The sequence below is a fragment of the Schistocerca nitens genome, chromosome 1, assembly GCF_023898315.1.
Source record: "Schistocerca nitens isolate TAMUIC-IGC-003100 chromosome 1, iqSchNite1.1, whole genome shotgun sequence".
NCBI lineage: Eukaryota > Metazoa > Arthropoda > Insecta > Orthoptera > Acrididae > Schistocerca > Schistocerca nitens.
The window spans coordinates 633102690-633130564 of NC_064614.1; the positions used below are offsets into that span (position 1 = coordinate 633102690).

The following is a 27875-nucleotide window of genomic DNA, read 5'->3' on the forward strand; positions in this document are numbered from 1 at the left end:
CCAGTTGTTAAATGGTTTTAATTATGTGTGTGCTTTTTCACAGATAAAAATCTTGAAAACTTTGCTTTTAGTAATTATTTTTAAGTAATTTAGTTATAATTGGAATATGCAGGAGCATTTGTCTCTAGGAAAAGATTGTTTTCCTATTTCATGCTATAACAATTCTGCAGCAAGGGAACAAATTGTATGGTCAGTATCTCATGATAGGACATTTGGGAATATATTTCATATGCCACCGTTAACATAACAGATCCAAGCGGCACAAAACTTCAATTTCACTTAACATCAAGGATTCTATGTAAGAATGTTTGAATGTTATTTTGGTGGAGTGGTTGGGTCGCATGACTATCTGATGCAATGCAGTGTGTTTTTGTATTATGATCTAATTTCAACTTATTCTCAGCATGATTACTTATGTTGGTAGGTTTTGTGCTTTTGTTGTTGAAGTTTTATTTTATTACTTGCTTTTCTCTTGACAAATTGTGATGGTTGCATAAGGCGTTATTACATTTCTTAATGATCTTTCCCCGTAAGAGATGCTAAATCTGACAAAAGAAACATTATTTTTGAGGGGGTGTACAATAAGCAATGCCACACTTCTTACCCCCCCTCCCTCCAGATAGCAGGTTGATTTTATTCAAGATTTCGACACGCCATATTATTACCCACTCTTTTGGCTACAAAACCCTATTTTTCATCATAATGTGACTACCTTATGCTATCTTACTGGGAGGGGCTTGTGTCCACGTGGCAATACTCTGCTGGTCGACATTGGAGCCAAAGTCTCGCTGCATTAATAACCTCCACACCATTCATGTACTGCTTCCCCCAGAGTGCATCCTTCATTGTGCCAAATGGATGGAAGTCGGAAGGTGCAAGATCTGAGCTGTAGAATGGTTGAGGAAGAACAATCCAATGAAGTTTTGTGAGCTTCTCTCAGGGTTAGCATACATGTATGAGGCATTGCATTGTCATGGAGAAGGAGAAATGTGTTTCCATTTTTGTGGCGATGAATGCACTGAAGTGGTTTCTTCAATTTCCTGAGGACAGCACAGTACACTTTAGAGTTGATCATTACACCATGAGGTAAGGCATCAAACATAACTACTCCTTCAGAGTCCCAGAAGATCCCCGCCATAACTTTACTGGCTGAGGCTGCGGTTTTGAAATTTTTGTTCAGAGGAGAGGTAGTGTGGCACCACTCCATGGATTGCCATTTTCTTTGGTTTCAAGGTGATGACCACATGTTTCATCACCTGTGAAGCTGTTCGACAAGAAATTGTCACAGTCCACCTCGTAGCGTGTAAACAGTTCTGGGTTACAATCTTCCATTAGGCGGTGAGAAACCCAGGTGCCACTCAGCTGTGAGTACCGCAGCTGGTGGATGAATGTGTCAGCACTACCAATAGAGTCATACAGTTGTGCAGCGAAGTGTTTGATTGTAATCTTCGATCACCTCAAATGAGAGTGTCTGCATGTTCCATCATTGCAAAAGTCACAGCGGTCTGCGGCTGGATAGCATCCAGGAGATCGGACAGGTTTGGGCAACCTTGTTGCAGTGATGACAAATGCCTCGCTCAGTGACTCACTATGCTTTCGTTCAGTGCCAGTTCTCTGGGAACATTCTGAAAGCAGCTGTGAATATCTGAGGTGCTCTGGTTTTCCACTAAGAGAAACTCAGTGACAGCTCTCGGCTTGGAATGCACCTCGTTACAGTGCCATTTTGAAGGCTGCATATAGCAACACCACTAGTCAGAACTTCAGGAAACTATAGGGGCTGAAGTGGGAATATTGCACATTGACCCACAAAGAATTTAACATTTTTAAACCAAAACTGGCTGAGAAAAAAGAAATATGTTACATTACTTATTGAACACCACTCATAGATAGTTTAATATGTAGATACGAAATAGTATACATTGTTGTAAATGAAAGTAAGTGAATATAATATTTGTGCAGAAAGAAAAATTAATGATATTTCATAATCAGAAGGAAACAAGATGTAAAAGGTGGGGAAAATAATGTTCTGCACGATTTATAATTTTTTCATTCCACTTCTCTCCGTTTCCTGCAGTTTTTAAACAGAATTTTTGTAGAAACCTCAGTTATGTACATTGCTTTTCCCCTTAAAAATGCAAGTACCATCATTAATCAAACAGTGGAAAATCCAGGATGGAATGTAACAACATTATGAAAAAGAAAGTTGCTACTCACTATATAGTGGTGATGCTGAGTCACAGATAGGCATAACGAAAAGACACTCACAATTAAAACTTTTGGCCATAGGCCTTTGTCAACAGTAGATGACATTGTTGATGAAGGCCAATGGCCAAAACATTTGTGAGAGTCCTTCCCCCTCCCCCCCCTCCCCCCAATCTGCAACTTATCATCTCCACTATATGGTGAGTATCAACTTTCCTTTTTATAATACAAGTACCATCATTGTAGTTCTTAAGGCAGAGACAAAATCCTGACTCTGTAAAATGGTTACCCCACCTCCCTTGTAACCTCATCTTCATTGTTCAGTACTGGGCAGTGTGATGTCTGATGATGTTGACATTCATTGTAGAGTAAACCAGCTTCAGTGTAAAGGACACTGCCATTCAGTGACAAGATATCTTGTTGGCATCCTGTGTGAATCAACCCTTATTCAGTTACAATAAATTTTGTATGTCATTCTTTTTTACAGTATGTCCCCTAGTAACAATATTCCTCTGATGCGAATTGTGCAGTCAGTGAAACATACAAAAAAGAGGGGTTCAAAAGTTATTAAAGAAGGGTGGATGGTGCATTTCACTAACAAGGATCCAACGGTAAGTGGCAGCTTTGACTGACACATACACTGCTTAAGATTATATTGTTGCATGTAGCGGTAATCTTTATGAACTCATACTGAGTGGATCTTATAACTAGCCAAAACTTTGCACCAAGTATTGCATGTATGTTAAACATATTTGGTGATTAACTTATTTCAGTTTAAAATTTGGCAAGCACAATTGTTTTAAAATGGTGTAATCCTCTGGTTGTAATTGCAATTGCACAATTTACATTGAAATTTCTTCTTCTCAGTTCGAGAAACTAGCAAAACTTGTTTCTCATTATTGTGTGGAAAATAAGTTACATTCTTCTATTTCTTACATTTTCCACTTTGCTGTTCTATTGTTTTCACATAATTCATTGTAATGTATTGCATTTGATGGATTTCATTGCACTAGTCCAACAGTTTTCACTATCTTTTCCCCACAAATCCTACACAACAATTTTTATGAAAAGCTCTACCTTAGAACTGCTCACATTGAGCTCTACCTAAGAACTACCACTTTACAGACGTCTACCTGGCAATATTCAGGCCAAATCAAAGAAATCGTAATCAAATAAATGACAGAATATAATATTAAATGAAGGTAATTTTCAGACTTTTAATGAAATTGTTCTTTTGGGTCAGAGGGTCAGTGATTAAATGCCAGGTCTAGAGCAGCAAATGATAATGGAAGTAAGACTTCAGAGAAATCAAGACACATTCATTTTATCAATATTGAAAAGGCCTTTGATAGTGTGAAATGATGCAAGATGTTTGAAACTCTGAGAAAAATAGGAGTGAACTTAAGAATAGGTTAAGTAGTATACAATATGTATGAGAACCAAGTGTGACCAATAAGAATGTAAGACCTAGAACTTAAAGTGCTCAGATTACAAAGAGTGCAAGACAGAGACACGACTGTTCAATCTGTATTGAATAAGCAATATCAGAAATAAAATAAAACTGCAAAAGTGGGATTAAAATTCACTTTGAAAGGACATCAATGGTGAGATTCGCAGATGAAATTAAGGAAGACAAGGGTAATTAAGAGTAATAATAAACAGGAAATTACCATCAAAATTGATGACCACAAAGAAGATGAAATGAAGGATTTCTGTTATCTTGGAAGCAAAATAACACATAATGGATGAAGTAAGGAGCACGTAAAAAGCATTTGGTGCACATTCCAAGACATTAAGGAATCGGCACTTTACTATTGGAGGGAAGTGAGTGAATTGTAGAGGGAAACCTGAGACAAATACAATAACCAGTCTTTGGACTGAAGATGACGACAACATCTGTAGCAAAAGTATTTGTGAGATAAAATCCGTCACTGTTGACATTGTTAACTTTGTCCAAAATAAACCCAAGCAGTATTTGCTGAATGTTTTGTGCTCATCCTGAGTCTGAATGCAGTCAAGACATTTATCACATCAACATTGTCATTTTATTTCAGTTGTAGTTTCTTGAAGTGTTCGACAACTCTTTTGGCACCAGACCAAAGTTACAAGTGCATTGATACGCCATTGTGTTTATGCACAGGAGTGCTCCTCATTTTGCAAATGTGATGGTACATACATATACTTTCCACCTTTAATATACCACCTGATAGATTTGAGTTCTTTACAAACCACCCTTTGCCTGCCCCTTCCACACCCTCTTTAGCCCTAGTGTGCTTGTACCAATTGCACAAAGAGAAAACACAGCACCTTCATAACAGAATTTGTATTTATGTGTTCACATCAATTATTAATCAAGCGAATATCTTTCTGGTTGTGTTTGTTTCCTGTACATCATTGCTATTGCTGTTTTTACTGGAGATATAACAATGTAATGTAAATTATTCAGAAAATTTATTGTGTATGATTTAACAGTAATATGTCTATAATGACGCAACAAGAATATCGATCATTTTAATGAAATCACATTTTTTTATTCAGAGGAATTCACTTGACAGTGATACTACTTCCCATCTGTTGCTACGTCAAGTTATTTGTTTCACTTTTTACAGAGGAAACGACATTACTGGCGCCTTGACACCAAATCATTAACATTATTCCAAAATGACACAAGCTCCAAGTATTACAAAGAGATTCCATTATCTGAGATACTTTCTGTGGAAACAGCTCGAAGCCCACATGGTGGTGAGTAAATGTGGTTCACATTCTTTCTCATGTGAATTTAAAAAATATTTGTTTGGTGTGTATTTAGACTTAATGAACATTTTAGACAAATATTTCATGACAATTTCCATTTATAGAAAAACAGAACAGTTCATTACTACAGTAGATAGTGTTGTTATTTAATGGGTCATTGATTATTCAAGATTTGATTGCTTGTAATTTTGTTGACTTAAATTTACTGAATACTCTATTATCCAAGGGACTAAATTCCGTGAGCAGAAATTGTGATTGTACATTGCAAGAACAGAAATTTGGGAATACATTTTAAGGCATAATGAGTTACGTGCATTGATAGAAGATGAGGCTGCACTACATCCATCCATAGGCACACAGGTATAGCTTAAACAGCACATAAGGTAAAGAAGAGAGAAATGTACTGGCCTACATACCAAGTACACTGATATACATTAAGCTGTAAAATGGGATTAGTTTTTTATCATAGGAATGTCATGTTTAAAGTCCAAAATACCCCATCCATTTAAATGTTAATGTATTTCAAGCCATTGAATGTATTTTGAAGTAGGTCAAAGAGAACACATACGGCACAAAACTAAATATTTTTACTTCAGTGCCTTTCATCATGAAGTGACTATTCCATTAGACATAACAATGTTTGTGTGATATGCAAACACTTGATGAATGAGATCTCTCTGCTTAAGACCATATGCTGTCCTGGCAGAAAAATAAAAGAATTCAGTCCACAATGAGAAAACACCAGCCATTTTCAGACCTTCCAATTATGTTATAACGTGATACAGAAATAACTGTTAATAATTTGCAGACTTTGTTGTAAAAGAAACTTTTATTATTGCAGTCATGATGTAATTTAAATCTTGATTACTTGCAATACCTGGTTTCAGATGTGATGCATTGCTTTGAACTCCGGACGGCCAACATTGATTACTATGTGGGTGAAGACCCTCTGCATCCTGTAGTAAGGGAAGGAAGTGTGGCAATTTTTCCTCCAGAGGATTCTGGTGTAGGAGTTCACTTAGCTAAAAGCTGGGAAACTTGCATTCGACAGGCTCTGATGCCTGTAACTTCTTCCACCAGTAAGTACATTATAAACGATGTAGTTTATGAGTTAAATTTCTCTTGAAAATTATTGATGGTAGTACTATGTGTTGTGTGGGGAAACATAGGTTGCAGCTGAGCTACTGCAAAGTATTTTGTATAAAGAAAAAATTACCAATTGGTGGCAGTCTCTACACATGTACAAGATTGGCATGTGAAAAAGAGAGATGAAATGTTCCAGGAAATGAGACTATTCATAAATTTGACAGAAAACTTTGCAGGAGCTCAGGTCAAGGGAGACAACACTTTAGAAAAGAATGAGGGAAATCAACATGGAGATAGCAGTAACACATGAGGGAATACACGAGGAAGATGGGGGTGGGGATATAGAGAGAGAATATAGAAATGTGGATAAGAGGAAGACAGAGAGGTAGAGGGACAGAAGCAAATGCTGAAGAACAATGAAGACTTTATCTATGTGGAGAACAGTGTTACATATAGTGCAATCAGTGTACATAACTTTTGTCGAGAGTAGTATTTTCAATTTTTTACTATGAAATTGGCTGTAAATAGTTCATGTTGCTCAACTGTAACGTTGTGTATAGCATCTTCAAGAAATCTTAGCCTTTTTTTTTTTTTTTTTTAAGCAATTAAGTCTTCCTTTTAGTACACCCATTTAAACATAAAACATAGTACTTGGGGACTTCATTGTAAACTTTCTGACAAATTCTAGTGGAATATCAGAGTTGCAATTTTGATGTTCATGTATAACCTAGCTTCCCATTAGAATAATTTCATTTTCAAGCATATTGCTTAACTCTATGCTAATAAGTAAAAAAACAGTTGAACCATTTTAATCCAGAAGGATCATTTGAGTACCAAAGAGCTTTACTAGCCATGCTTCAGTTGGAGGGGAGGTGGTATACCCGAGGACTTGACTTAAATAGGTGAAATCACTATTAATCAAGTTAATGGTGTTTTGGAATGCACTGACTAGAAGCCATTGACACAGACAGAATATTTAGGAAGGTTAACAAGATATGTAAACAGGCAGTCACTGTATACTTGTTGAGGAACCCAACTGTCACTTCTATCACATGACATCCTGGAAGCCAAGGATTACACCAGTGATGTAGTCAGTATTTTGCGACTTCCAACAAAGATTTTGACTCAGTTCCACACCAATATGTAATAATCAAGTATGGTTGTTTGTGGTATCAAACGAAATTTGTGAAAGGATTGAGAATTTGTTGATAGAGAGTCACAGAATGTTATCTTGGATAGAGATCCATTGACAGATCAAGTGTAACTTCAAGAATGCCCCATGGAAGTGTGTTGGAAGCCTTGCTGTTCATGTAAATTAATGACTGTCAAACAGTGTTAATCTCAGATGGTATACAAGTTTGCATACAGAACTCTTGTGTGACCCATCCTTGTATTTAGCTAATGTGTGTGGGACTCCTAACTAACAGGAATAGTAAAGGATGTTAAACATAATGAAATGTGGCAAAATGAATGGCCACAGGTTTGTTTGACCCATGGGACAGTGTCACGGAAATGCTGAAAAACCTGAATTGGCAGATACTTGAAGACAGAAATCCTGAGAGCCACAATTAAGTGAGGAATATAAGGAATAAACAACAACTTCACCTTCCCCTCTACCCCTCCATGTATTGTTCCCATAGGGACTTCAGAGAAAAAGTTTGTCTAATTACAGTGTGCACAGAGGCATATGAACAGTCATTTTTTCCATGTCTCATACACAAGTGGAATAGAAAGAAACCATAATACGTGGTTCTATGAGAAGTACCATCTTTCATGCATTTCACAGTAAATATGGGTGAAGATGTAAACAGACAATAATGCCTCCTTGGAATCAGGCTGGAACTGGATAAATGGCTATAATTTCAGTAGGGGGACAGACAGAAGAAAGTATTTTAATGTGAACAGTGAACAATTAGAAGAAATAGGTTATGACAATGAATTATGACCAGAGATTGGTACATTATAAAGTCCCACAAGGCTCTGGACTTCAATCCTCACTTATTTCTCACGTTTGTTAATGACCTCTCTCTCTTTTTGGTAACAAAGCAAAGAACTTTACATGATTATTTGTTGATATATGTATTACTATAGACTTCAAAACTGCTGTGAACTTTGAGGGCAATGCCAACTAGCTGCTTGCCGATGTTCTGCTCTTTTATTATTCACAGGAAATTTTCCTACATGAAACCTCAGCTTAACCACCTACAACCACTTTCATTCCAACCATAAAAACCCATAGGAGTACACATGACAGCCAGCGAATACAAATGATATACATCTCCATATAAAACTGGGAACATCAAAATCTCAAAAGAAAAGGAAGAAGAATTCGGCAACATTTGCTATCAGAATAATTTAATAACTTATATCGGAGCTATCAGTGATTTGAAATTCAGTTACTGTGGTCAGTTATGTGTGATGGTATCATTTTAGAGGGCAGCTAATCAGCATAAAATAAATAATTTGCCATTCAAATAATGACTGTCAGATTTGAGTGTTCAGTGTCTTCAAGAATATCCTGTCTTAGTCTTTTTGAGGAAGTTGGTATACTGACTACTCACAATATATCTTTAACACTTTTTTATTTTCTGAATTAATATTTTGATAAATAAAAATAGGCCATTTTTTCTGTATTTGCTTTTCAAGTTGTGATTTCTCTTGCTTTTCTGTTTGTAATTGAAAAATTGTATGGTGTATTTGTATAATTTATAATAAGGTCCTTTTTTACTTGATAGCTCAAACCCAATGATCTAAGCATGTGATGTATTTGCACGTTACATGTTTCATCTCATTCTCCATCATTGCATGAGCACACACTAGTACATTTATGGAACATATAGCAAAGTAAATAAACTTCCTTTCATTATGTCAAATTGTTTATCCACATATGCCACAAACCACAGTAGAGTGTGTGGTGGAGGGTACCCTGTACCATTCCTTCTCATTTCCTCTCCTGTTCCACTTACAAATAGAGCAAGCGAAAAAGACTGTGCACGGTTGTGTGTGAGCCTTAATTTATCGTATCTTATCTTTGCAGTCCTTAAGCGCAATGTATGTCGGCAGCAGTAGAATAGTTCTGCAGTCAGCTTCAGATGCCAGTTCTCTAAATTTTCTTGATAGTGTTTCTTGAAAAGAATGTCACCTTTCCTCCAGGGATTCCTGTTTGAGTTCCCGAAGCATCTTTGTAACACTTATGTGTTGTTCAAACCTACCAGAAACAAATAATAATCGCTCGCCTCTGAAATGCTTCGATGTCTTCCTTCAGTGCGACCTAGTACAGATCCCAAACACTTGAGCAGTTTTCAAAAATAGGTCACATCATCATCCTACATGTGGTCTCCTTTACAAGTGGACCACTCTTTCTTAAAATTCTCCCAATAAACCGAAGCCGACCATTTACCTTCCCTACCACAGTTTTCACATGTGTTCCATCTCGTATTGCTTTGCAATGCTGCACCCAGATATTTAAACAACTTGACAGTATCCAGGTCTCTAGTAATACTTATCTGAGCTTTACAGGTTTGTTCTTCCTGCTCATCTGTATTAACTTACATTTTTCCACATTTAGAGCTAGCTGACATTAATCACATCAACTGGAAATTTTGTCTAAATCATCTTGTATCTTCCAACAGTCACTCAGCTTAGGCACCTTACCATACACTACGGCATCATCAGCAAACAACCGCAGATTGCTGCCCACCCTGTCCGCCAAATCATTTATGTATGTAGAGAACAACAGCAGCCTTATCACACTTCCCTGGGTGACTGCTGGCAATACCCTTCTCTTTGATGAAAATTACATGCATGTCAGCATAGCTTTATTTATTCTGCCATTATTTTATTGTTCTCTCTGTAATATTGTCTCTCTGTAATATTGTCTGCTGTTTCTACATTAGTGCATAGTTTCATTTTACTGCATATTTTTTTAAAGATGCAGATAATAGCTCAGGCGAATCTGATGAAAGAGTGACTGACATGAGCCAAGTTTACCAGATTTTCCCAGATGAGGTTCTTGGTTCAGGACAATTTGGAACAGTTTATGGAGGTAAATAGGTTTTTTTTTTTTTTTTTTAAGAAATTGTACTTCACATTCTTAGTAACACTGTACAAGAATGTTACTCACTGGCTGTTATAACACGTGTGCTTTCATTTCAGGTGTACATAGAAAAACAGGTAGAGCTGTTGCTATAAAAGTAATTGATAAATCAAGGTTTCCAACAAAGCAGGAAGCTCAATTGAAAAATGAAGTATCAATTTTACACACCATCTGCCATGCAGGTGTTGTAAATCTTGAACGAATGTTTGAGACTCCAGAGAGAATATTTGTTGTCATGGAAAAATTGAAGGGTGATATGCTAGAAATGATTCTTTCAAGTGAACGTGGGCGATTAAGTGAACGGATAACTAAATTCCTTATAACACAGGTGCAGTAATTAAATACCTTGTGTCTTTCTCTATTACTAAGTGTGTATACATATGGGAAAGGTTTGTCATTTTATTAACAGGTGCTGAACGTGGTCTGACTTACAAAGAATATTATTCAAAATTAATTTCAGTGGCAATTTTTTAAATAATGTGTTAAGTAACGTAATATATCGTGCGTCCAAGTTTTGTGTGCCTATTTGTTACTTAAAATTGCCACCATCATTCCAGTTATCAGCCATTAGCTTAGGTTATTCTGGTATATTGCACTAGATAATTTTTAAAATTAGTACAAGTCAACTGCCACTTTATACAAGATAATGCAGAAGATACATATCCTCCATGCAGACTGTGCACTACATTTGTGGGTCAGTTCCTCAGTCGTGTCAACTTTCTGCTTTGTCTTGATATCAGGAGGTAAATATTTTAATTTCTTCTTTCTCTTTTACATTATTGCCATGTATAAGAATTAAGTGCTCATTTTTCTTTCTTTGGTATACAATCAAGATATGTTTTCAAGTGCCAAGTCAGTCCTAAAGGCATTTTCCAGCTTTGTGTTGCTTTACCTCATCAGAAGTTTAATGATGTTTCCTTCCCATAGGCAAATTTCTTGCTAATTACAGAATTCAGATCAGACTGATTTCCCCCCCCCCCCCTTGACATGCATAATTACAGCAATTTTCTCCAACCCACTACATATCACACTCAATAATTGAAAAGCCATAGAGCACCAAGAGTCCAATCTTAGCAGAATATTGGTGGACCTCCTTTATCTTTTTGGATACTCACTGCCTACTTTTTTCCAGCTTGTGTTGATGCATGTTAATGTTATTTCATTATGATCATCTGTAGCGGCTATCCTGAATTATGAACAATTTTACTAAGCCAGCTGAGATGATTAATGGCTCCTGATGAAGCTTGGTAAAAAGCTTCCACCTCTACCATCCCACCACTCATTCATGACTTGGTCTTCATCTATTACAAAACCATTAACTTTATTGCAGAAGTCCATTCCTGATTCAGTGTCAGAGTTCTCTAATATAAACATGATCTCTTTATGAGAATGTTGACATTGGTTACACACACAAACAAGAATGAATGTTTTCTCAATGTATTCAGTTATTAGTTACTACCCTTCATAGCTGGATTTTCCTTGCTGCAAAGCAGCGTACTCTGTTGCTACAGTCACCTAAATAATTGCTGTGATATAAAATTGACATCTTTCACTCATCTTCTGAAATTTCTATGAATCTGGAGATTGCAACAATTCTTGTAATAAAAACAAAAAGGAGGGAAAACGTATGAATGATATTTTAAACAACTAAAAAAGTCAATCACAGTTACTAAGTAAAATTGGCTATGTGCTATGTTTCAGTTCTTTAATCATTCTACTACAAGTAACAACCTCGTGGCATAAGTGTCCAATGGAATCATCACATATATAATCAAAAGTTTTCATTTGAAATGGTTTACAGTTGGAATATCTCACATTCTATAGTTGTAGATTAAAAACTAATTTAAGCTATAATTTAATCTTAACTCATCCTACTGATTGTTGTACATCATGATTGTGAAAACTAAAACATTACTTTGTACTTTCCAGAGTATAGAACTGACAGAAAGTTTTTTTTTTAAGTCAATACAATATCCAAAAGCTGGATGCAGATTTTTCCATTTCAAGTGTTTCTGTTGACAAGTACTTGAAATTTCACCTTCTGATTGCAAGTACTAGCTATCCATTCTGTTCTCCTTGTAATTATATAGTTTTCTCACACAGATGCAATAGTAATATTGTAATGGAAAGTCCTGGACAGATAATAAGTTAAGGAGTAAAGGTAACAACTCACTGAACATTCACCATGCTGAGTTGTTAATAGCCACAGGGGGAGGGGGGGGGGTGAGAGAGAGAGAGAGAGAGAGAGAGAGAGAGAGAGAGGTGGGGGGAGGGGGGCCGTTGTGCCCAGGTCTTGGGGGAAGATTTAAGATTTGCCTGACAGCTAGCTGTTCTTTCTTTTTTTTATATGCCTATCTATGACTCAACAGTTCAACTATTTAGTGAGTTGTTACTCTTGGTCCTTCAATTATTCACAATGCAATAGTATACATCAGCTGAATACTATAACCAAAGAAATTTTTTTTACCTTCTTTCTGTTGTTAGTGGTGTGTTAATTTGCAACACTGTAAGCATAATTAAAGTAGTCATAACTGGGCAATAATATACTGACGGATTTTTAGAAGCAGAGCTCTGCTAATTGCCTTTCAGTTTGACTTCTGCAAATGATTTTTTTTACAAAATAAATAAATGAAACTTCGCAAATGATGTCCTGGCAAAAGATGAACAAGTAAATTTCTCCTGTTAGCTTTTTATGTGATTTTGTTGAGAGCTTTGATTTTGTAGACCAGACAATTATACTCTGGAAACTAAACGTTTGTGGCATTGATGTTATATTATCCACTTACGCCAGAATAACAGATGTGCGAAAATAGTGACTTTTACTTACATGCATCAGTCAGTTTCATTTTCTTTGTTATGGTAAAACTTCAAATAAGTTGCCTTGTTGGAGAAAATGCAATGTCCTTTATCATGAAAGTACAAAATGAGCATACTTGGTAATGCCACAACATTGAATGCCCTTCATTCATGATTTTGGTTCTCTGTTAAAAGCCCTCAGTGTATTGTGCTAACACTAATATCCTACACACATTGATTGGGTAGTCTTAGAAGTTTTCTTACGTGCAAAGTATTTCGTCATTATTTACGTCACTTCACTTGTAACAATGTGTTTGATAACATGTCAGCTGTTCATTTAACAGGACAAACAAACAGTGGAAAATCCAGGATGAAATGTAACAATATTACGAAAAGGAAAGTTGCTGCTCACCATATAGCGAAGATGCTGAGTCGCAAATAAACATAACAAAAAGACTGTCACAATTAAAGCCTTTGGCCATTAAGGCCTTCATCGAAAATAGACCACCACCCCCCCCCCCCCCCCCCCCCCACACACACACACACAATTGCAGTCTCAGGCAACTGAAACCACACTGTGAGCAGGAACACCAGTGCATGATGGGAGTGGCAGTTGGGTGGGGGTAAGGAGTAGGCTGGGGCTGGGAGGAGGAGGGATAGTGTGGTGGGGGTGGTGGCCAGTGAAGTGCTGTAGGTTAGATGGAGGGCATGGGAGAGGTGGGCAGGGAAACAGTGGGAAAGGAGAGAAATAAAAGGACTGGGTGTGATGGTGGAATGCCGGCTGTGTAATGCTGGAATGGAAACAGGGAAGGGGCTGGATGAATGAAGACAGTGACTAACGAAGGTTGAGGCAAGGGGGGTTATGGAAATGTAGGGTCTATTGGAGGGAAAGTTCCCACCTGTGCAGTTCAGAAAAGCTGGTGTTGGTGGGAAGGATCCATATGGCAAAGGCTGTGAAGCAGTCATTGAAATAAAGGATATCATGTTTGGCAGCATGTTCAGCACCAGGGTGGACCACTTGTTTCTTGGCCACAGTTTGTCGGTGGCCATTCATGTGGACAGACATTGGTGGTTGTCATGCCCACATAGAATGCAGCACAGTGGCTGCAGTTTAGCTTGTAGACCACATGACTGGTTTCACAGGTAGCCCTGCCTTTGGTGGGATAGGTGATGTTTGGGACCGGACTGGAGTAGGTGGTGGTGGGAGGATGTATGGGACAGGGTGTGAACCATAAACCATGAGGTAAGGGATTGGGAGCAGGGGATGTGTAAGGATGGATGTGGATATTGTGTAGGTTTGGTGGATGGCAGAATACCACTGTGGGAGGAGTGGGAAGAATAGTGGGCAGGACATTTCTCATTTTAGGGCGTGACAAGAGGTAATCGAAACACTGGCAAAGAATGTAATTCAGTTGCTCCAGTCCTGAGAGGTAATGAGTTATGAGGGGAATGCTCCTCTGTTGCCGGACGGTGGGACTTTGGGAGGGGGTGGGAGACTGGAAAGATAAGGCACAGGAGATATATTTTTGTACAAGGTTGGGAGGATAATTACAGTCGATGCAGGCTTCAGTGAGACCCTCAGTATATTTTGAGAGGGACTGCTCGTCACTGCAGATGTGATAATCATGGATGGCTAGGCTGTGCAGAAGGGACTTCTTGGTATAGAATGAGTGGAAGCTGTCGAAGTGGACGTGTTGCTGGTGGTTAGTAGGTTAGATATGGACAGAGGTACTGATGCAGCCATCTCTGAGGCGGAGGTCAACATCTAGGTAGGTGGCTTGTTGGTTTGAGTGGGACCAGGTGAAGCAAATGGGGGAGAAGTTGTGGTTCTGGAGGAATGTGGATAGGGTGTCCTCAACTTCAATCCAGATAGCAAAGATGTCATCAATGAATCTGAACCAGGTGAGGGGTTTAGGATTCTGGGTTTTTAGGAAGGATTCCTCTAGATGGCACCATTCTATGCTGACATATTCATGGGCCATGTGGGTGCCCATAGCCATCCTCCAGATTTGTTTGTAGGTAATGTCTTCAAAGGAGAAGTAATTGTGGGTGAGGATACAGTTGGTCATGGCGACAAGGAAGGAGGTTGTTGATTTGGTTTGGAATTGGTTGGGCATTGTGAAAGCTAGTGTTCAGTAGTGGTAAGGCCATGGGCAGTAGGAATGTTAAGTGTAAAGCGAGGTGGCATCAACAGTGATGAGCAGGGTACCATGTGGTAAAGGGACAGGAACTGTGGGGAGTTGGTGGAGGAAATGGTCTTTTATATAGGAGGGTAGGTTCCAGGTAATAGGTTGAAGGTGTTGGTCTACGAGAGCAAAAGGACAGTTCGTTATACACAGCATTCTTGCTGGACAAAAGTGTATTCCAATAGTGTAGCCATTTATAAGACTGCATTATTTGCAAATATTCTGTGAGTACAATTCAGGAGCCTTTAAACTAAAGAAAGATGATGTTGCAAATGAACTGCATTTAGATGGCTTACTGTGAGTGAGAAGTTGCTCAAACAACAAAGATTCACAACAAACAAGAAGATTGTGATAAACATTTGCAGAGAAGAGATCTGGCTTGAAAGAAGTGCAGTGAAGACAAAATGTTAGCACAAAGGGAAATAAGTGTTCTGACTGTAAATTTGGATCTATAAGCTATGTTAAATATGCCTAAGGGACCTTGTGAGCGAATGTTCTACCTGAGAAAACTGACTATACAATTTCACCATATACAACCTAAGAAATCAAGACAAAACTTGTTACTTGTAGAATGATAGAGGCAGTTAAAGAGGATCAGCTGAAATCATCATGTTTCTCTATTTACATTGTGGTGCTACCAGAAATTTGCAAGTGAAGTTGAAGTTAGCTGGAAGTGGGGTCAGCGGAAGAACTCTACATTTCTGTCTATGTATATCACTCATTGTGAGAACCATCCAAAGTTACAGTCAACTGATCATGCATTTTTGTAACAGGTCACACAGAAATGGGGTACCATGGCTGAACTCTTGGTTGTTTTTCAATGGCTATAATTCACTACGTGAACTCATATCGACAAGATTAGAATTGTAAGTTGGTGTAAGGGTGATCCACTTTATCTTTTTTTTGTAATACTGTCTCTCAGTTTCAACTAAGAAAAGACATTAGCTTACATGTCTGAGCACTTATCACCACATCCATTACTCATGTTGTATTACTTGAGGAAATGGTTTTCTTGGAGGAAGGTTTACGATTCCAGTGGCTTGCACTGTCTCTATGGTCTGTGTGTCCATCTCTTTTCTGCCGCTATTGCTGGCTGTGTGACTGCCACAGAAAACTTTAGCCACCTGCCCAGCTTCGCATATCTCACTGCCGTGCAATTACTCTGTTATTCACTCAGAAGAGCATATACTTATTTATTCACTTAAAAATATGAAATCTATCTCATCTTGTAAATTACAAAATATGTAGTGAATTTTTAACCCGTTAAACATTGTCACCAAAACGGAGGTAATCAGATAGTTTGATCTGCGATAGAGGACTGTTTTAATCGTCTCATGAAATAACACCATTCTTATCTTCTGTACTATCTCACTGCATTATGATTCCAATAAGCCACAACAATAGCAGATAGCCTCAGTGAGACTTGGTCAGTGAGGCTCGACTAGAGCCATGGTCACTTCCCATGTGAAATCCCATGAAAATCAAACTAAAACCACAATGATTGGTTGCCAGCTGTGAAGAAACAAATGTTATTCAATGTTTATGAAGGAAATGTGAAAGTAATTAAATTTTTGAACTTGAGTTCTTTGCTTTAGATAAAATACTTATACTTTTACTGAAATGTTTCTGTATTTTTACGTTAACATTCTGCAAACTCAAACACAAGATGGGTAAGCTGACACTTGTAGCATATTCACTACTAACACGAGATACTGCTGTGCAATGTGACCAAAAAAGTTATCATTTTACTGATCATTTTAATGTTAAACTCCTGTAAAAATTACTTTAGTAAAAATGTTTTTTTTTTTTTTCAGCAAACTGTTCTGTAGCTCTGAGGAAGCATTCAGTCGTGCTTTTTTTAAAAAAAATGACCTTTATGTACTCAAATTATTACATGAAGTTACTTGAATAGTGGCAGTAGGAACTTGTAAAGATCTAGAACTATTTAAAACCATTAGTGTGAATTATTTCATTATTCAGATCTGCGTCACATATTTGATAATACTGATTGAGATCTCTGCACTTCTGATTCTGTAAATTAACATAAGACCTTCCTTGCCTTGAATATGTAGATTCTGAGTAGCTGCTGTTGAGATGGTGTGCCAGAAGAACAATGTCTTCTTATCTCAGTATTGGTGCACATTACTGAAACAAGCCATTGTACCTGTGGCCACCATTATGCCCTTGGTAGTCCGCCTGCTTAGCTGAGTGGTAATGTGCTTGCCTACCATGTTGTGACCCTGGGTTCGATTCCCGGCCGGGTTGGAGATTTTCTATGCCCGTGGACTGGGTGTTGTGTTGTTGTCGTCATCATCATCATCATCATCATCATCATCTCATCACCACTGATGCACAAGTCACCCAATGTGGCGTCACCTGAAATAAGACTTGCACCCAGTCGCAGAACTTCCCTGGACAGTGCCTCCCAGGCAACAATGCCACATGATCATTTCATTCTTTTTGCCCTTGGTTGCCGCACTCAACCTTGCGATCAATATCAGTTCAGAAACTCTTGCATTCTGCAGCTTAAATGATGGAGGATTTTCCTACTCCATTCACTGTGGCCTCTTCAGATTATTGGCACTGGTTGCACGAATTCACAATTGTCGGCATCACTGAAAATGCTAAATGCAACTTCCTTCTGCACGTTCGGCCTGTCTGTCAGCAACTCATTTCCTTGGATTTTCGCATGGCTCAGCCGCACAAGGTCACCTTGTGCGCCAAAAGGAAAGCACAAAGTGGATATCCTCCCATACTACATTTAGTTTATTCTATTAACTGAAAACTATTAAACCTCTCGGTCGGCGAATGATTCCAATCCAGGTAGAGAGGCATTCTCACATCGGACAATGGCTACAGTAAACCATCTACTTCCAGTACTCCCTTTCCCAGCATCAAGACTAAAATTAACTCGACACCCACGGAAAAAAATCGGACCATTTAATACAACACTTTGCGTAGTGCCATTAGTACCAAATTTATACTCCAGGCTTAATATGTGTTTGTAGACTGGCATGCGATGGCGACGTTGACGATATAACACATCAACGAGGCATAGTGCTTCAATGCTGTTGCAGATATAGCTCACAGCGGAATGATTCCGCTGGTCTGCGTTGGCCGCTTTTATACTGAGCGCATGACCTTGATTACATAACAGTGCTGATAACGGACTTAGCCTCTGCGAGAGCCAGCGTGGGAGCGTTATCCCTGACGCGCGCTGTAGGTGTTCTAGCAACGCACGGCGAGCCGGCCCAAGTGGGTTGCATCATGCAGCCTCGCAGGCGGCCAACGCGGCACTATGTTTTCGATTTTTTTCAAACTGTTGCATCCTTGAGCCCCCGGTTCGCGATGTACACTCACCTGTTGATGGCTGACACTACAGATCACACTTTATTAATAATTATAGTACAGGGTTACATTACCAGTTAAAGTTACATTCTCAGCAAGTACACCAAGTCCTTTCATCCATACATGTATTTTTTCATCATTACTAACTTTACGACAGGAGCGGGTATACAATGTAAAAGGCATATTACTATATACATAACTAGGTCTAGATTGGGAGTTAGCATCTATTCCACAATGGCTGGAGAATAAACTTGGTACTAATGGCACTGCGCAAAGTGTTGTATTGAATGGGCCGGTTTTTTTTTTTTTTTCCGTGGATGTTGAATTAATTTCAGTCTTGATGCTGGGACAGGGAATACTGGAAGTGGATCGTTTACTGTAGCCATTGTCTGATGTGAGAATGGCTCTGTACCTGGATTGGAATCATTCGCCGACCAAGATGTCATCGTTTACAAGACCTGGAATAGATGCCAAGTCCCAATCTAGACCTAGTTATGTATATAGTAATATACCTTTTACATTGTATACCCGCTCCTGTCGTAAAGTTAGTAATGATGAAAAAATACATGTATGGATGAAAGGACTTGGTGTACTTGCTGAGAATATAACGTGAGCATACATCGTGAACTGGGGGCTCAAGGATGCAACAGTTTGAAAAAAATCGAAAACATAGTGCCGCGTTGGCCGCTGAGCGCCTGCAAGGCTGCATGATACAACCCGCTTGGGCCGGCTCGCCAGCTTGACGCGCACTGCTAGAACACCTACAGCGCGCGTCCGGGATAACACTCCCGCGCTGGCTCTCGCAGCGGCTAAGTCCGTTATCAGCGCTGTTATCTAACCAAGGTCATGCGCTCAGTATAAAAGCAGCCAACGCAGACCAGCAGAATCAGATCTGTTTCTTTCGACCCCTACTTGCCATTGTCACCACCTATCAGCAAACAGCAGAAGCAAAGTCGTACACCTTGTAGCAAAGTGTAGTAGTACCATTCCGGACAATCTGTTACATACACTGTGAAGTAGCAGATTACCAGCACACGTGAAAGCGATAGTAGCATCACAGGAGGACACGCCATTAGATATAGTTGCAGAGCTTGCTGATTAAATTCAGGAGTATATGAGCCCTTTCAGTATTTTCTTCCACAGACAGAGGCCCCTTTATTCACGATATTTTCAGACCATAAGCCTTTGATTTACCCATTTAAACAGAAAAGCGCCAATTGCTCTCCACGCCATTTCAGTCAACTTGAGTTCGTGGTACAGTTCAGTACGGACATTCTACAAATCTGTGGTATTGGCAAAATCGTAGCAGACTTTGTTTTGCACACCAGCAATGTGGAAGACCTGATTGATTTTGTGGCATTAGCAAAAGCACAGCAGGAGGGTGATGAACTCTGCACCTTCATTGACAATGCTACTTCATCACTACAGCAGAAACTTATTGATGATGTTCCCAAAGTAGATTCAAAAGTGTATTGCAACATCTCCAAGTAGAAGACACTGCCTTTTTCTCCAACCAGCATTCCACAATCAAGTGTTCAACAGCATTCACAACATGTGTCACCTAGGTATATGATCATGGACTGCAATCTGAATCAGAATGATTCAGTCAGCTTTCCAAGTTCAGTAACAGTAAACACCATAGAACAAGCAGTTACCAACCAGCCAGTAATGGCATGCTGGAATGCTATCACTGTTCAGTGAAAGTAGCACTCATGAGCCATGATGTCACTTTGTTGACTGACTTGCCAGTAGTACTTCTGGACCTGAGGACTACATGCAAGTGATATCAAATCCTCGGCCACCGAACTAGTTTACAGACAAACATTACATCTTTCAGGTGAGTACATTGACACAAACACAATGCTTGAAGCTACATGAGTCCAACTACAGTTCTTTCTACAGCTACTGAACACATTGCTCAAATCAACCCATCAAAAGCTTCTCATATGACACAACACAATGTTAAGTACACAACAATTAGAGACATCTCATATGCCATACTCCATGCTAAGGGAACAAAGCCACCTTTACAGCCTTTACATCAGCCTGTGCGACATGTTACAACGAGATGCGCAGACTGTGGACATTTTATGGAACAGCAAGGAGTATAGTGTTCCATCAGTAGAGTGAAGCCTATGTACGTGTTCAAAGAAGCACCGCCATACACAACCAGTCAAGGTCAGTATTTGCCTCCAGAACCTGCAACCCACCCGTTGCCTGAAGTGCAGCTCTGGCTGAACAACTCGCAATCACTGGCACGAATGACTGACTGTGGACATTTTATGGAACAGCAAGGAGTATACTGTTCCATCAGTAGAGTGAAGCCTATGTACGTGTTCAAAGAAGCACCGCCATACACAACCAGTCAAGGTCAGTATTTGCCTCCAGAACCTGCAACCCACCCGTTGCCTGAAGTGCAGCTCTGGCTGAACAACTCGCAATCACTGGCACGAATGACTGATTCGGGACATAGGATACGTTTCGCTGCTCACTTTCTCAATACCGACGCTGTGCTTGTACCAAGGGGGCTGGTATGGTGTCTGCCACAATGTCATCTGCCGTCATCATGGACAGCGGTCTTGCAGCACGATCGATCAGTGTAATGATACAGTGTAGATTATTGTAACAGGTGCCAGGTGCATCACAGCTGCCAAGCAGTTCCTTATCCAGCAACCAGGAGCACTGTGTTTATTTCTCCAAACAATCCAGGCTACTCTCTACTTAAAACATTCCTTCCTTTGATATGTATACTTCGTGTAATTGCATTTTCATAGCTATTTTTTTAACCTGGTTACTGGCTTAGGTCATTCACATTTTTTGCTGTTCTGAATTATTGGCCATAGTGAGGAAACAGACTTGTTCTGTAAAACAGTTTCAAGGTGACAATAACTCTGAGCCCGACAAATTTGTTCTCTCCAGTGTGATGTCTGATTACAAAACATGAGAAAACACCTGTGCAAAACTCGGCTATCAGAAAGTTTTGCTGTAACTGACAGTGTCACTATTGAAAGAGGACTGGAGTAAATAGAGTAGTTTTGTCCTTTTCAAATTTCTTTATTACAGCCCTTCACTGTGATTCATTACAAGCAGCGACAGTGTGGTTGAGGCATCCACTTGTCTCCCACATGCACGTGTGTGTGTGTAACCTCCTACAATGCTGACAGTGCGTGGCATGGCCAAACAGTTTCGCAATGTTACTGCTTTTATCAGTGACGGCCTCTTGACTCGACATCTAAGGCAGTGGCAACCGAGGCACAGCTGATATCTTCAGCACAGCAGTGGCTGTGACCCATTGTAGAAGTGGTGCACTGTGTCCCAGGGCTTGGCAGGCGCCGTGGCAGCTCTGCAGCCCGTGGCTCAGGGCAGGTTGCCCTGATGCAAGGTCAAACTATGGACCCTGTACAGCATTCTGGATACTGCCCCAAGTGACACAGCCCTATGGTGGTAGTGCTGCGATACTAACAAAAAATGATTCAATACAAAAGTGGACAGGTATTTATGCACTCATGGGCTGCACTTGCTAGGGCTCTGCTGTGCATTACAGCACGTGTACTAAAAACTTCCATAGTTGCTGGTGTGGAAAGGCTTCCACCTTCTACCGCTTAGGTGCCGTTGTGTTTTGTAAGGCATAACATCAGCACTTACCTGCGGATGGCTGTGCTGTAATCTACTTCCTACTTTGCACATTTTTGACTAAATAGTGCCACTGTGCTACACTCTCTAGCTGTCGTGGCTTCCCCTCTACGGAGGTATCATTGGTATGAGAAATTTCTCTCACAAAGCATTAAAAAAATTATGAAAAATACTCCACATACAGTCAAGTGACATTGAAGTATGACTTTGTTTTACGATAGAGGAGGAAAGTATGTTTGTGCCAGTGTACCACCATCAAGGAAGGACACAATTCATTTGAAGTTGCAGGAAGAATCTTCATCCATTTTGTTGTCTTCTCTAAGCTATACAACAGTTTTCTAAACATTGAAATTGATTAGAAAGGCATCCTAAAAATTCCCGTGCACTGTGTTAACCTACTCCACTCTGAAAGAAAACAGTGTTTTATGAGACAGATTAGATCGGGACTTTTATTGAATTAACATTAAAAAGAAAGGGATGCCCTTCAGCAAATGTATTTTTCCCAAGGCATATATGAGAAAACTAAAGCAAAACTTAAGAATCTGCTCGTAATGTGTAAGAAACACATGATTGTGCAGTAAATCATGAGTATGAAACAATTTGTTAAGCCATGAAACTGTGCGTGACGCATTGCCTGATCTGCATTTTGAAGAGGACTCTGATGCTGTTTATAGGTTTCTTTGGGTTAGATTGTTAGTTTATAGTTATACTGTTGATTCAGTCTTTGATTTGCAATGTATCATGTTTATTTTGAAGCAATAGAGTTGGAATTGGCATCCAATAAGTCTGATTTATATTTGGTATATATAAAATCAGTATGTCTTGCTAATTCCAGAACAACAAATAGGCAATTGACACACTGCCCTGCTCAACATGAAGAAGTATGGTGACGAATCTCATCTCCTAATATTAGTAAATGTGGTAACAATAAATTAGATAAAAATCAGTTTGTTAAATTACCATAATTAATTTTGGAGCGATGAAACATTTAATCACCTGTATCTCAGAATTAGTAAAATGCACACTCATTATTTTGTCATAATGCGGACAATAAGTTTAACATGCCCTCTTATCTTTTTAACAGGAAGTAGATGATCACATTCTTAACAACTGCACAGGAGTAAAATTAAACTCATGTGTGGACTTCTGTCAGTTTAGATGATGGTCCCACCCCTGTTTGTAACTTAAAGAAGATATCTTCAAAATACCGTAACAGATTGTTCAGAAACATTAACGTTTCCTGATAACAAGTCTCTTTAATCAAAGATGCGAACTTGACTATATCTGAGACGGCAGTTGTTAACATACCTATAAAAGTTTTCCAGCAAAAAATTTCAGTTTCAATCTATTGAAGACACCATTGGAAAACACGTGGTAGAATACAAACACTGTAATGAATAGAAATAAACATCATACAGTGGAGGCATTAAGTTCTGTAGAACACAAAGATGGAAGTATACTTATATACATACATACATACATGCATACATGCATGCATGCGTACGAAGCTGGGCAACACTAGAATTATGGTAGACTGAGATAAGCCTCATATATTGCATTGGATTGCACTATGTGTAAAAGTCCTTGATGGTCTACTGGGCAGAAATCTGAAGTGGAGGCAGAGTACTACTTGTAAGCTGGTCAAGTAGTTCAGTGTGACATCTTATTGTTACCCTGCAGAACATTTTTTTTTTTATACTTTCACACTTGAATACCCTGTGGAATTATTTTCTGTGCTAATGATACTAAAATGAATGAAAAAGACATTATTCTGCAAATAAACTGATAGTGATGTTATGTAGATAGGATTTCTCCACATCTTGCAAATGACTCTATAGATAATTCAGAAGTTTGGCTGTTAAATTCCATAACATTTACTTTGTAATAATATTTACGGTAATAATAATAATAATAAGCTGTGATGTAGAGGAACCTTGTGCTTTAAGTTGTGCTGTAGAAAGAAATTTTCTTAAAAGGGATAGTGAGGACTTCTGTTGTTGTCATTTACAGATTCTTATAGCCCTGAAACATCTCCATAGCAAAAATATTGTACATTGTGATCTCAAGCCAGAGAATGTGTTGCTCAGCTCTGACTCAGAGTTTCCTCAGGTGAAACTGTGTGACTTTGGCTATGCGCGCATAATTGGTGAGAAGTCGTTTAGAAGATCTGTGGTCGGTACTCCTGCCTATCTAGGTAAGAATATTTCATAATAATATTAAGAGTGATTAACATTTTCCATAATATAGGTCATTAATTGATGGGATTCCTCACTTTATTTCCTCTCTTTCAACATGTGGAGCACAAGCACTCATCACTGCTATTGTCATGATTCATGAACAGTCTAGACATTTTACTTATAATTTTCAGAGTCAGTCTCCAGACCACATCTCCATCTAGGCCAGGGCTGGCCACAGTGTGCCAAACCACACATGAGCCACATGTGTGGGCTGAAGCTTGGGCTGTCTCAGCTTTGTTCATCCTTCTCGAAAGTACATGGTGCAGCGCAACATTTTATTTAGAATTGCGGTGTGGCATTTTTCGACTGGCACAACTCACTTCAGTTCTGCAAAATCACGATGTCAGTGCTGTTCAGCCTTTGCTATTTGTTTGTGGTATGGAGAACAGTCACAGATCCAGTGGCTACTTGCACAAAAAGATGCAGTCTAGCAATCAATCTTCACTAGCTTTTAAAAATAAATGGAAGCAAAACTTAGAGTGTCCATAGTAGATTGCAGACCTCACATTTTAGGTGATCCTGACTGCACACTATTCAGAGTAAGACATTGCAAGATGAGAAACAATTTATTTTTGATTTGAGGGAGATGAATGTAAAAAGAAAATTGCATTGTAGAAGAGAGAAATTCTGACAAACACAGTCCATTTCTTTAAATTCACTGCCATTTTTAGGAAATGTGAACTTTGAAGAAAGACAAATCCTTTTACATTTAAACTGTCCAGGATGTCTTCATTGTTTTCCTCAGGTAGAGATTCCACCCTCACATAAAAGTTCCACATCTCCGTAATGAGGCTGCAAAAGTGCTACAATATGTCAATCAACACGTGTGTAAAAGATTTTTTTCCCATTATGAAAATAAATAAGTCATAATTTCATTGCAACCTGATTACGAAAATATGTGAAATTGTCTGCTTCTGTCCATATGCTGACAGTTTCTACCAGATAAAAATTATATTATGTCTTCAGTGTGCCAAAGTAATTAAATAATATTAAAAATTTGTTTCTTTGTCATCTGTTTTGTTGAGAAATGCGAAACCTAGCCATATGTTGTGCGAATGCATTGCCATTTAAATACAGCATGTTCACAGTTTCCTCCTCTTCCGCCGTCTCCTGCTCAGACAGCATGGTGTGACGTGGCATGGTATGGCGGTGGGGGAGGTGTGCAGCCAGGCTGGGTGTTATGACACAGAAGCCAGATCATGAGCCAAATTCTTGGTGTTTCTAATCTAAACCATTAGACCAGTACAAGATTCCTACTGTATCCTAAAGCTCAGCATTTTGTTATTACTGACAATATGCTTTCAAGTTTCCAGCCAAATGGATGATTCTGGTTTAGTGCAAAAGCTGTTAACCTCTCTGGTAGCATGAGAAAACCTCTGAACTTACTTTTATGATTACTTCTTATGTTAGTTCATTGTAAAATATGGTGTTCATGCTAATATCAGCTATTGATTCTGTCAAAGTGTTAGTGACATATAATAAATGAAAATATGGTCTGTAGTAGGCTGTAATGTCACAGCTTGCTACAGACCATGTTTTCTTTTATTAAAAATTTAGAGGCTGTGGACACCCACAAAAACGAAGTTGTTAGTGACATGTTATGTCACCAAGATTTTTTTATTTGCTTATGGTGACACTTTAGTGATGGCCGTATTGACAACAAATCTGTATTGGGAGTCTATGACATATACTGCAAGGAATGCATATAACGCTCCTTACAATGAAGCACATCAGTTTCAGATTTGACTTTACACATCTTTCATCACATTATAAGTGTAATCAGGAACACTTACGTAGACATTCTGTTAAGACCTTCATAAGATGAGCCTTTGTGTGTTGACCACCAGAGCTTCTCTTGAGTTTTTTGCCCAATGATTGTTCAGTGGTTTTTCTGACATTTCATCATCAGGAGTTGTAGATGCTGCCAAAGGTTGATAAATAAGCCTTTTCCATTTCAAAAATATTACCTTACAATGGAAGTTTACTTGTTCGTACAATTTTTCTCAGATTTTAATGTCATATGAATACTCTTTATTAACAATTATATTTTTACTATCTTTCAGCACCTGAAGTCCTTCGTAACAAAGGATACAATCGATCATTAGATATGTGGAGTGTTGGTGTTATTGTTTACGTGAGCCTTAGTGGAACATTTCCTTTCAATGAAGATGAAGATATCAATGAACAGATACAAAATGCTGCCTTTATGTATCCAGCTATACCTTGGAAGGAAATTTCATCAGAAGGTCTGTGTTAATTAGCTTTTATAGTGCTTTCTTGTTCTATAGAATACTGTTTTGCAAAAGTTGGGAAAGCTTACAATTTATGCAATACTGATTTGACAGTGCTGTACTGGGAATAACATTCAGGTTTGCTTTAACTGACGAAAGTTCTTTGTACTTACTTTGTCCTGTGTGATCATTCTTTATAATTTTGTTCTGTGTGATCATTGTTTGCGGATCTCTCTTATACATGGGCCAGGTGGTGGTATTATATGTTTGCTGGATGTGTATCAAAAGATAACTACATGACTTGCCTGTGAAGTTCAAGAACCTATGGCTTAACATGGACTATGAACCAAGGTTAAACTTAATATTTTTTGCATATAAAAATCTTTGCTTGAGGAAAAAGAAACAACAAGTTATACAAAAATGTCAGGATTGTCTAAGGGTTTAACTCCATTTTTTATTGGTGATGTCAACTGCTAGACTATTATTGTGTTGAATAACAATTACTTCCCTTTTTCAAAATAAATTTGAAACTGTTGTATTTGATGATGTAATTCGATTGATTTTGAAGCTTTGATGCCTTCATCGTTAGGCACATGCTGTGACAATCAGATTGTTGTGTACCTGCAAATTATTGGGTTGGTGGATAATTTCTTAGCATTTTTCCATAAATTTAATAAACAGAACAAACACACAGAAACTTTCACCATTTACAACAGCCTGACAGTGCTGGAGTAACTTCTCGATTCTGTGACTTTTCAAGTATTTTTGCGATTGCTTTAGGGTTTTATGTAGCTGCTGGCTCGCTCCTTGTAGTTGAAGCTGAGTCAGAACACTTCATGAGATCTGTCACCCGACGTAACATTTAATGTATTTAACCTTTTTCTTTTAGTCTGGTTGCCGTAGGTGATTCTCTTGAAGCAGAGATCCTGCCAATCAGTGCCTCTGAAATTCCATGTACAGCTGAGAAAAGGCTTAACTTCCTCACATTCAGCACCTGTTATTGGAGCAAAAGAAGAAAACTTCTACTGATATCACGAAAAAGCACATCCACTACTTTCCTTTTACAAACATATATTTTCTTGATGCATGTAGAGATCATAACATGCTGCATGCACCTCGAAGACTCAACATGACAATCCAGATTACAATATATTTCATTTGTCACAAAACCCATCCTGTCTTTTGTTTTCGTTCTTGGAGAGTGTGGTTGCTCTTGGACCATGAAGCCACTGCCAAGCCGCGACACCAAAATGTAAAAAGCCCTACCCACAGCAAGTGGAGCCATTTATTTATCATCACATCTTGC

At 38.7% G+C, this 27875-nt stretch overlaps 1 protein-coding gene across 1 annotated transcript in view; it reads left to right on the forward strand.

Moving 5' to 3' along the window:
• The window catches only part of LOC126257955 (serine/threonine-protein kinase D1), a 191641-nt gene that overhangs the window by 117925 nt on the left and 45841 nt on the right, over positions 1-27875 (forward strand). The window contains exons 10-16 of the mRNA XM_049955604.1: positions 2690-2813; positions 4812-4944; positions 5844-6035; positions 9974-10087; positions 10198-10466; positions 24112-24295; positions 26402-26584. Of these exons, the coding sequence (XP_049811561.1) occupies positions 2690-2813; positions 4812-4944; positions 5844-6035; positions 9974-10087; positions 10198-10466; positions 24112-24295; positions 26402-26584 (1199 nt within the window). The remainder of the gene's footprint in view (positions 1-2689; positions 2814-4811; positions 4945-5843; positions 6036-9973; positions 10088-10197; positions 10467-24111; positions 24296-26401; positions 26585-27875) is intronic.